The 11,869-nt window shown below is 46.5% G+C and overlaps 1 protein-coding gene across 1 annotated transcript; it reads left to right on the top strand.

Moving 5' to 3' along the window:
- Positions 1 to 1,708: 1,708 nt before the first annotated feature.
- On the top strand, positions 1,709 to 11,639 carry IL17D (interleukin 17D). Its single transcript, XM_081908101.1, is given in 4 exon segments — positions 1,709 to 2,363; positions 3,800 to 4,095; positions 9,920 to 10,211; positions 10,213 to 11,639. Coding segments are annotated over 4 exon segments (831 nt in total). The 5' UTR covers positions 1,709 to 2,150; the 3' UTR covers positions 10,243 to 11,639.
- The last annotated feature ends 230 nt before the right edge of the window (positions 11,640 to 11,869 follow it).

Here is an 11,869-nt window from a genome sequence, read left to right as displayed (position 1 = left end):
GTGCCAAAGGAACAACCCTAGAACTGGACACTTGGCTCCACCAGGAGTTCAGCACAGTGGGACGGCACCCATGGAGGACCTTGTTGTGGACTTTACTGAATTACCTCGATGTGGATTGTATCATTATTTGCTTGTGGCAGTATGTACGTACACAGGCGCCCAGCGGACGACCGCTCTGCTGATATCACTCCGGACCTCTAGGCACGGCTGAAGAAGTGGATGGGAGGAGCGCCCGCCGGCAGCGCTCCCAGCGTGCCTGCAGTTTGAGTAACACCAGCTGATAATGTTTTAAATCCCGAAAGAACTCTAGTGTGTATTATTTGGTGTGAGGAAGAGCCCGTGGGTATTTTGACACCAAGTGCTGGCCGTGTCAATGCTGCCACCTACTCTTGTGGGTGTGTGGTAATCTACCAACCTTGGGCTCCTTCCCCGTGGGGCTTGTGTTTGCCCTCCACCCACCAAGGATATAGTCACCCTGCAGGACTAGAAGGATTCTATTTGCATACTATAGGTTTTGATCCTTGGAGGTTTCCACGACCCCTTTTATCCTGATCGCCCTGAACGCCCAGGCAGGCCAAAACCTTCCCCAGACCCTTATCATGATTAAGGAATGGTGGGAGGAACCTTGGAACCATCGGGCATGGTGGATAGGGGTGACATGTACTGCCTTGATTATATGGATGCTGTTATATTTCTGTTGGCACGAACGCCATAGGTTTTCTGGAAGGAAGCGATCCCCCTCCATCCCCTTGATGATCCTTCTCCTATTTATGGTGGGAGAATCCACTCCCAAGGCCAAATGCTTCCAGGCCTTAAATCGTAATAGCATTTTCCCCACACATGAAATGAGAAGACAGGGGGCTCAGAGTCTCTATAACAAGTGGCTTCAATTGGCAGAAAAAGTAGCCCATGTTCCTGTACAAACTTGGGAAGGATGATGGGATATGTCCTGGCTAGACAATTTCCTCCCAACAGGGTGGCTCCGGGGGCTCTTTGCTATGCTTATGGGACCTTTGCTAATTTTGCTTTTGCTCTGCTTCTGTATTCCCTGCTTTTGCAACAGATGATGCAAAAAAATGATGTCCCGAATGATGGGACCCCGTGTGATTGCCCTCATGCGAGAGTATAGGCCTATCCCTGCGAACGAACCTATGGGTTAGGTTGTTCAGAAGAAGAGGAGGGAAATGAAGGGAGTGGGCAGGGGGGGGTGCATTGACAGTTGGAAGGCAACGCCCGGAGAGCAGGAGGAGAAATGCATCTGGAGCAAATAAGATATGCAGGTTTGACTGATAAGCGAAAGGAGTGCACTGCCAAAATGCTCTGGCAACACCCAATGAGGCCATAAGGCAAAGGGGGGAATATGATATGATACGTTACTGGTGGTGGGGTGGTTGGGAGGTGCTGCTAGGGTATAAAAACTGCTTGCTTACGTGTTTTAGGCCCCCCCAGCCTTTGGAAATAATTCCGCTGGTGGTCTCTGCGCAGATCACAATAAACTTTTTCTCCGAAGGAACTGAATCCCTGGTGCTTCTTTGTCACCTCTGCGTCCTGGGTAAGCGGGCAAATGGATCCCAAGTAATTAAGGCTTCACAGTGTTCTCGAAGCTACCAGCATGAGTTTGACCAAACTGCGGGAGGCAGTGGAAGACAGGAGTGCCTGGCGTGCTCTGGTCCACGGGGTCACGAAGAGTCGGACACAACTAAACAACAACAGCAACAACAACGCCATGAAAGCCTACGAGGATCCCTTGCTTGGGAATCGCGGGGTTGACATTCTTTTTGCACAGCGTGCTGCATCTTACGGTTTTCCCATTGCGTTCTCTGCTGACTGGGACACAGAATGGTTTCGCGCGACAGCTGATTTGCAAGTGCATTGTTGAGGGGGGATCAAAGAAGAGCTACAGTACAATGGGGAGATTAGATCATTGACTTTTGCAGGACTGTTAGGCCTCTGGCCCAGGTGAGCGGACCCCGAGGAGGCCTGCAGCGCGCGCCTGGCTGCCCCTGCTTTCCTCCTCAGCAAGCGCGGCAAAACTCTTCGCCGGCCAGGAGAACCTCCCCCTGCCTCCCGCTAGCTCAAGTCACACCCCAGCGAAGGAAAGGAAAAAAAAAAAACCTTCGCGAAGCAGCCCCCCTCGGCCGTGGCTGAAAATGATTTTGGCACCGGCAGGCCGGGGCGACGCAGTGCGAAGCGGGGCACTCTTCCAACTTCTCCTCTCGCCGCCCGCCCGCCCGCCCCCCAACCGCCAGAGCCAAGGCCATCAGCAAGCGCTTCACGCGCCGACGCTTCCCAGAGGCTCCTCGCGCGCCTGGCCGGGCTCCGGGTCCCGGCGCGCGCGCGTCCCCACCATGCAGACGGCCAAGGTAAGGAGGGCGCGGACCCTCGGGGCAAACTTCCCGCGCGCAAGCTGCTCCTGCCGGCGGGGCTGGAAGGCTTGGCGCGGATTTGGTTGAAAGGCGCGCGCTGAGGCGGCGGAGCTCTTCCCAAGGGGCGCGCGGGGTGATTTTCCTCAGAGGTCCTTGGGGGCCGGTGGGCGTCGCTGGGTTGAGGATTCCCCGGGACAGGGAGAAGAAATAAAAATAATTAAAAAAAATAATAAAAATAAAAGTATTCGAAGCAGCTTTTAAATTCGGTCCGAATGGGAAGCGTGACCTGGGCAGAGAATTACTGTACCTCTTGCCAGCTGAGATGCGCGGTTGCGCAGCGGGAGAATCGCTCGCACTGCCGCCCCGCAAACCAGGGCTGAGGACGCTGTTGGGCTGGCGCTGGAGTAGAAGCTTAAAACGACCTGCATTGCAAGGCGGTGGGGCTGGACTAGATGGCCCTTGTGGGATCCTTTCCAACTCTCCAAGTTCTATGACCAAGCGTTGCAACTGCGAGGAGTGAGGCTCCCGACCTGTAATTATTTAACAGACGCAAGGATTAGGGCAGCGAGGCGAGGTGTGATATTGTGCAAGTTTACTGGGGCGCCGTGGATTTCTAAACTTGGTCATCCTCTGCCAATGGCACCTACTTAGCTGACAGAATGATGTCTTTCTTGCTTCCTAATGTGATTCCTAATGTGAACTGAACAGTTTTACTCAAGGGCCTACCAAGGATTAAATCCTTTTGCTGGATTAGATCCTATTTGCCCAGAAGTTCTAAATCCCACTTTGATCACCCTGAGGCTGTACATCTAGGGATCCATACCCGCCCCGCCCCCTCCTCTCATCACCTGTTTGAATGATGGGCGATTGTTACTCCCAAACTGAATTCTGAATTCTGAATGCTGATTTATCTGTTTGATGAGTTTATATGCACAGATCTAAATTCCTATAAAAAATGATTTGCCAATGATTTACCAATTGTAGGCTAGGTCGTTAAAGTTAACCTTTATAGGTTTACCTGCCGGGGGGGGGGGGTTGGCAACTAAGTAAATGAATAAAAATACTTAACTATAAAAGTAGAAATTGTAGAAAGATTTTGACAGAGTTTTCTGAGCACTTGGGTCAAAATAAAGTAATTAAAGCAAGAGTTGTTGAGACATTTCATTCCAAATCTGCTAGAGCCAGACAGAGGATGATGGCAGGTGGGTGTCCTTCCTCCCTGGCTATTAAATCCTGACTATGCCTACGCTTGGATTATGTCTAATTTAACTTGATAGGGCTTACTTTTGAATAGATGTGTAAGATTCCATTGCAAATCTCTCTTGCGAACTAAATCTAGTGTACCTGTTATCCTCCTTCAAATGTGGAAGTGTCAGGGAAGCAAACACCTAGAGAAGCATCCTTTATATGTTTTCCTTTCCTGTGTGTTATAGGTATGGGTGCTTGCCTGCCTTCTCTTGTGTGGACTCCCTTACCCTGGATTAGAGACTTTCAAGGTAAGCAAGCGCCCACTGCGTGCTCGAACCTGCGCTGACCGGCCTGAAGAGCTTCTGGAGCAGCTGTACGGGAGACTCACAGCAGGGATGCTCAGCGCCTTCCATCACACCTTGCAGCTGGAGCCTCTGGAAAAAGATCACAATACCAGTTGTCCAGCAGGGGGCAGATCAGCTGCGGACAAGGTATACCGACTCCCTATCAACCTCAACAGCGTCTCTCCTTGGTCCTACAGGTAATGTGAGCGCAATTCATCTGTCACTCCCTAGCTTAAAATGTGAAGTAGGGTTGTGTGGATGTCTTCTCTCTCCACCTATGGCGCTGTGGCTATGTGTCACTGAACTTCAGTTCCCATCAGCCCCAGCCAGCATGGCCAGTGGTTAGGGGTAACGGAGGTCATAGTCCCTATAACATTTGGGGGGCCACAGGTTCCCCTAAGGAGACACCATACATGTGACCTGTATCTAATAGGACCAACCTATTGAGGCCGTTTCTTCATCTCTCTTCTGGTCTCTTAGAACTACTGATTATTGAATTTGAAGGGGGAAATTAGTCATGAGACAGACCTTGCTTAATGCTGCACTTTTAAAAATTAGGGCAGAACTATGAGAGCTGTGCTTGCAGCTGATTCACTCCCCCCCCCATCCCAACTTAATAGCAGCCGGACAGGTGAGCAGAACAGGGTCTGGGTGTCTTGTTCTGATCTCTAGTAATTAGGCTGTCACATTTTTAGCAGCATCTGGGAAGCTGCTATTTTAAATGTGCATACAGGTGTCACAACAGGAAGAACAGAATTCAAAGCAAATGCATCCAAAGTGGGGCAGTTTCTAATTTTAAAAACGTGTGTTGTTATTATTATAATACTCTGAATAAATAGCAGCATTTGCATTTGGTTATATACCTTTGTGGGAAATGCAAATGTTGTCTTTTTAATGGCTACTAATAAACATTGGCTTATGTGGTTTGTCTTCTGCCTGGTTTAGCTTTAAAAACAGCTGTTTTCTCAATATGGTATTTTAAAACTAACTTTATGTATTTAGAAACAATGTTTACAAAGAATACAAACTGAATGCCAGCGCTCTAAACAGAAGCTCTGTATATCCTGTACTGAAATATCAAAAATAGTACTTATGCTTTGCCTGGGTAGTTTAAAAATGTTAATATAATATTAACACTGAAGGTCACATGAGGTTGACCTACAATATATAGATCTTGGGCAGGAAATAACTCTGGAAGGATCCACTGGTAGATCAGCTGGGTGATTTGCACTAGATCTACAAGGGCTTCTATTTTTCCCATTGTGTAACAATAGCAGGAAGGGAAAAGCTTTCTCACCCCCCCCCCTTCACCCCCCCAGGCTGCTTAAGTGAAGAAAGCTTGGAAGAAGGCAAAGAGTTGATTTTTGTTTAAAAGTACTGTGAGCTCAGCTCTGATACTGAGCGCATGTTCAGCTGGGTTCTGTTCCTGAATTTACAGGGCTCTATTAGGAAGCAAAAGTCGAGTCCACAGTCCTGGTCCCATCTGTGCCTAGTCTAAGCAACAGCTTTCAGTCTCCAGTTCTGATTAATCAGGGCAGTCAACAAAACCAGAAATAGGATTAAGCCGTTTTGACCCTGGTTTCTGTTTAGTGGCTCTTCTTTTGCACCGGCTAAGTAGATGCAAGTACCCAAGTACCAGAGAGGAGAATTCAAAAGTGTTTACTTTTTCTTTGTGGGTAATGCCTCCCATAAACAGGTTGGAACCTGAGAGGCCAGTTCAAATGCCATCATGCTGTCCAGTGGTTTCCCCCCTAGAAAACAGGGGCTGGTACTCACCATAAAGTTGTTACAGTAAGTGCCGCACTTTTTAACAACTAAAGAAAGAAGTGCCAATAGTGCATACACTTGAGTACCCCCTGAAAAATTAGCGCTGATCTTGTCGGTCCTTGAGAGAGCTGTGCTGTGCTCGCCTGCACATGCTCTCTCCCACATCCAGTTGCACAGATGCTGAGATGTCCCGCTCTCGAATTCGCCTGCCTTTGTTTCCCTTCCGCATGGGCCCCTCCTGATTACTTTTCATCTCCTCGCTGACTTGTTCACCAGCTCCCCCTTGTGATGTCATCTCCAGATGTCATTGGCCTGACCAGTTTAGAGTCCAGATTATTATTAATGATGGTGATGGTAAATAAATCCAGGCCTAAAGTCTTTTCCTGTAGCTCTTCCCTGGACACCTAACCCTAGTTTGATACGCTGCCATTTATCACTGCTCCGTCCAGTCCATGTGGCTGCATTCCTAGCTCAGGCAACTGGGTTATTTCACAAAAGAGATAGAAGGCATCTGCTGAAATCCACATGTAGGATAGTCATGCCAGACAGATCTGCCATAAGCCTTTTTGGATCTGTTGTGCAGAGGTGGGGAACAGGATCTGGCCACTGGGCCAGATCATTCTTCCACCTACTCATGCAAGCCAACTATGACAGATGGGTGGGGCTACTCATCGGTCAATCAGCTAACATCACAGTGCCATCAGGTGGCCCTTTTTTGCACAGGACTTTGCAGGCAATGCCAGGCGTCTGTTCAGCAATGCCTGCCTCCCCCTATCAGCTGTGGTGGCATGCACTGCCTTTCCATATGTGTAATTCAATTCAATTCATCTCAGCTCATAGTCCTTAGGACTACGTCAGCAGGTTGATTTGGCAGTAGTTCAGCATCAGCATCAGCATGCTTAGAAGATGCAGAGCCACCACACAGGTGCAGAATACCACAAATGTGTTTCATCAAAGAACACACCTAAGGGATTGTTCAGTTGAAATTGCGCCCTTGTAAGGGAAAGCTAACATAACACAGGTAGAAGTTCTCCAGTGTTACTGTAGACGAACCAGGTCACTTAGGGCCATTCGCTTGCAGAAACGATCATGTGGAGCAATGCAGAGATGTGGAAGCATTTGGAAAGACCTGTAGGTATACATTGGAACAAATTGCATGTAAAAAATGACACTGCCATCGTAACTCTCATGCTCTGTGCTGAAAATTCCACCTCTCAAATTGGATTGGCAACAGCATTTGGGCTCTTTATAACGCACTCAGCGATCTAACTTAATATGTTGAGCCTAAACCTTGCTGTTCAGTAGGATGTACCAATAGATCCAGTGGAAGATGCTTCTGGTAAGCATGCTTAAGACTGCAGCCACTGCCTTCTTTTTTCTTTTCTTTATTTCACTGGATGTTAATTTGACTACAGAAAATGGTCAAAATGTTAGAGGTGCCTGCGTGTAAGGAAACAGTTTACTTAAACTAGTCTGAATGGCTTGAGTAAGTGAGCAAAGTACAAAAGAAAACATAATTATCAGGATTCTGATCTGCAGGAAGAGATCTTCTTTATCGCAAATCAATTAAACTTTAAGCAGAAAGGCCATATCTCAGTAGTAGTGCTCATGTTTTGCATGCAGAAGGTACGACTGGGAATGTCCCTTGCCTGAAACCCTGGAAAGCTGCAGCCAGTGAGTGTGGACAATACTGAGTTAAATAGGCCAATGGTGTGTCTCTCTGTAAGCCTCCTTCCTATATACATTTCAAAGACCTAATTCCAAATAGGCTTCAGTTGCCACTCAAAGAGTTTGAGAAGTGTTAAAGGATTTAGGAGACCGAGCTTAAGACATATATTTTTATTGAGTGTCTCTCAAGGGAGGCACACAAGTATTTTGCAACGTTAAGCTCCCTGACTCTTGGTAACACTTATTTTTGCAGCCTCCATTCTATAGGGCCCAAACTGGCACTACTGCTTTCACGTTCCTCTTCTGTATTTTTAATGACTAATTCCAGACATCCTGAACAGAGTCCAACTTGTAGGAAGCTTAGGCAGACTACAGTCATCTTGAATCACTATTAATTCACTCCTGACACTGAGCAACAAAACATTTAAGGTTTGAAGCAAATATAATTTTGTTAACAGCAATAGCAAATGGAATTGGATAACCTCTTGGGACTCAGTCCTGTTTGCCTTTAACCGATTTGTACATGCATTTCAAAAATCTAAAAGGTAGTCATTTCTCTTTTACTCTCTAGACTTTTTTTTTTTTTTTTGTACGTTCAGGCACTCCAGATACAAATTCCAGGTGCACAAATATATGTTCTGGTTAGATCAGCATCAGAGTTGGATAAAAATGGGTCTTCCCAAAGTGGCCTTCCCTTCCCAAAGTGCTAGTTTGCACAGCTTAAGAATGTTTTAGAAAATGTAAACCATGGTAAATAGTGAGCATCGTGCAATAAATTTGTTTTGACCATTCTCCTATAGCAGGTTAATTTGGTCATCTTTATATGGGGTGGATGTGTTTAAGTAAGTCTGGTACGTGGAGTTTGAAGCACTAATAGGGTTTTGAGTGGGGGGGCGGAGGGCTGCCACTCATTAAAAAAAGCACACCTTGATCTTTTTCTATTCATTCTTTAAATGAAAGTCACCGTGTCACAAATGGAAAAGCCTGTTTTACAATAAAGCACAGTCATACCGTGAAGACCCTGTTTATCCTTCATGGTTGTTGTTTTTTTGCATGTGTGTAAAAAGCTGCACCAGTTGATTTACTGACTGTCGGGCAGTCTTTAGGCACCATGGCATTTACCAGAAGAAGAAAAAACTGGACTGAGAAAACCCTGCTTCACCTTTTTTCCCTTTTCCTCATTGGTGTGTTAGCATGTGAGCCTCTTTCTCAGGGCTTACTATTTCCTAGAATGCTATATAAATATAACTATACTTGTATCACCTCTATTATTGTAGGCGGGCAGGGATTCCCTACGTGTACAGATAGCTCAAGGCACCAAAGCCTTTCTTTTTAAAAGGGGGCATTTCTGCACCAAGGCAATGAAGCTTGGTTGTGCAAAAAGCGAGCTTTCTCAGGAAAAATTGCTTCTGCTTCACATATGGACATGAGTTGCAGAAACCTGGATCTAGTTTTGTGTTCCATTTGAAGCCAGAGGTCATGTTCATCCTCTTTCCAGAGCATCCATCTATGTGATGCTGCAGCTCTGTGCCAAACATGTCCCCAAGCATGGCTTTGAATTACGCCTAATTTCTTCCATTCCGCATTTGTTAGTGAGCTTCCAAGCAGCAACAGCTTCTGAAAAGGAAAGGTTATCCGATTTCCGCACCTCTTATTTAAACCTGCTTTTGCCTTCCTTGCTTTTACAAATAGGTACTTATCGCCTGCCTGTGAGTAGACCTATATCCCCTATTATGACGAAGGACAGAACTACACATTTATTGCAGCTCTGTGAGTCCTTCATAAGTGTAACTGAGTCCTGCTAAGTCAAGGAAGGGAGATGAAGGAGTTTTGGCTGTTACATGGCACTTCTCCCCTTCTCCTCCGCTCCTGCCATGTGCTCCCTGGGTAAATCTGCTCCAGAGGGTTTTTTTTTTGGGGGGGGAACCCTGGAAGCGTTTTAGGGGGCACACAAAGGGTGCAGAGGTTAGGGGATCACAGCTAAAACATTGCGCATCTAAAACTCATTGCGTTAGCAGGACTGTTTTGTTGGAGAACCACCTCCTCAAGCTGCTTCATTTTTTGGCAAAGAGTGATAAGGGAAGAACTTTGGGCCTGCTGTTAAAAACGAGCAGGAGCAGGGCCAGAAAAAAGGGGTCCAACTCTGTCTACAACAAAGGCACTGCATTAGTGCTAAAGATGTGTGGAAGAACAGAGACGACATACCCTCTACAGCTAAGAATCCCCGGAAGGAAAACGGGCAAACTATTGATGTGCGTCGGCTATGAGAGAGTTGAGCCGAATGAATCCACCTTACCATTGCATGAATGAGGAAATTGAGCATGCCTTTGTTTCAGATGCTGATCCGTTTAGGGAGCTGTCCAAAGGGTTTCTCTCTCCAAGTTTTCAAATAAGCAGGCCGTGTTTAAGAGCTGCAGCTGTTCCCCTCCTCCCCTCTCCTTGGCATAATAACGAAAACATTATTTAATGCAGTGCAAAGCAACTGTCAACATTTTGCTGTAATCTTTTCCAGCTGGGATAAAACAAGGAGTTGGGAGACGGTAGAGGACACACAAACTGAGTCCCTTTTCTTTTCCTCTGGCACAGAATCTCCTATGACCCGGCAAGGTATCCAAAGTACATCCCTGAAGCCTATTGCCTATGCAAGGGCTGCCTGACTGGTGTTTACGGGGAGGAGAACTTCCACTTCCGGAGTGTCCCGGTGCTAATGCCAGCAGTCATCTTGCGCCGAACCACGACGTGCACCGGAGGACGCTATGTCTACACAGAGGATTATGTCACTATCCCAGTGGGCTGCACCTGTGTACCACAGGTACATGAAAAAGAAGTAGAGGGTGTAAATTCCAGCATAGACAAGCAAGGGGTAAAGTTGCTCGTTGAATCGTAACCGCAAGCCACCATCAGAATGAAGGCCCCAGAAGAAACCTGATGGCAAAGGTTGCTTTGCATCTCCTTTTAGCTTCGCCATTCCCTGGTTCTGGGAGTTCTAGAGTCCATTCATAAACACACACACACACCTGCATGATGATGCGGGCTGCAGCCTGCATCCATGAATGAGTCCATATGCACAGGACATTTGTGCCAGCTCAAATACAGTCCCCTTCAGTGCAGTCAGATAATGTACCCGGCTGCGAGGCCTTTGTTTTTGAGAGGTCAGGTGGTGCTTGTGCATATATAGGGCCCACCCATAGAAGCAGCGTGCTTTGAAAATATCATTACAAACGTTGCAAAGACAGAAGCTGGAGGTGTGGTGGGACACAGTCCAGTGACACAGAGCCATGATGAGATTTGAAGAATCATAGTTGAGTTGCACAAATTAAGAAATCACGCCTGGAAAGTAGTTCTGGGGATACAGTAGTGGTCCAGGAAATATGAGGCTTGTACCATCTAATAGCTGCTATAGATAAAGGCAGAGGTCCACAAATGTTGGCTTTGCTCTGAAGCAGAGTCATTAAGTGTCGTCATCACTGACCCCCTTCTGAGATCCACATATGCCCTGGGGTCTGTCATGTCACACTGAACCTTAAAGGGAGTGCAAGCAGCTCATTATTTATCTGCTCCGAACATCAAATGATGGGGGACTCCCTTTTGTCACATCTTCTAAATCCTTAATGTAGAGGTGGCTGAAAGGGCTGTGTCTTTAAGATATGACCCTGATGTTGGGATTCTGATGTTAGGATTCTAACAGGGCAATGTCCTGGACTCCTGATTATTTTTGTTTCAGCTTTAATTGTTACTTCTGTGTTCAAAGGAAGAAAACCTTTCACAAAATAACATTTCGAAAGCAGCATCAGCAGACTCGCTGAAAAGGTAGCATCCTCACACTGCAAAGGAGTATCAGTCTACGAATAGGAGCAGTGCGAAATGTAGAGAAGTGAAGAACTTTACTGCTGGCGTTAACGAGGAGTAAAGTACTGGTGTTTTTCCAGTTTACAGCTCAGATGTTGATCAGAGCAGTATTGTATATGCCGCAACTGCACACCAACCCTATACAATATACTCTTGCTCACATAACATCATGGAAAGAGAAGTCTCGGCTTGAAAAACAGTCTGGTTTATGACCCCTTTCAAAAGTGTGGAAACATGCCAGTTACCCTTTTTAAGCTGTTCTTAGCTTTCAGCTTACAAGCCAGTTATCAGTTTTAGATTTTTCAGGCTGCAGGAGCCTTTGGGAATAACAAGGATGATGAGAGATCAGATAAATGAAACCAAACTGCTTGGCCAAGGGGGGGGGGGATGTGCCTTGGCTTCCATCGGTGAGAGAGGGAAGCATCTGCCAAATTAAATGAATGTATGAGCCAAAAGCTCTAAACAGCAAAGGTTCAGAAAACTCTGTAAGCTGGAGGCAGCTGCCTCTTTAAACTCCCAATGATAGACAAAGCTGTTGGCTCAATTTACAGGGTTAATTCTGTCTATAACTCATTTCTCCGCAACTTCCTACATTGCAAGCACCATCCTTTATGGATATTCTGTGACTATTTCCCAAGTCACCCATTCCACTTGGTGAGAGTGAGCCATGGTTTTCTAATGTATAAT

The sequence above is a fragment of the Podarcis melisellensis genome (assembly GCF_964234715.1).
Source record: "Podarcis melisellensis genome assembly, chromosome: 4".
Classification (NCBI taxonomy): Eukaryota; Metazoa; Chordata; class Lepidosauria; order Squamata; family Lacertidae; genus Podarcis; species Podarcis melisellensis.
Note: the sequence above shows the minus strand (reverse complement) of the source record. Positions and strands in the feature narration are given on the sequence as shown.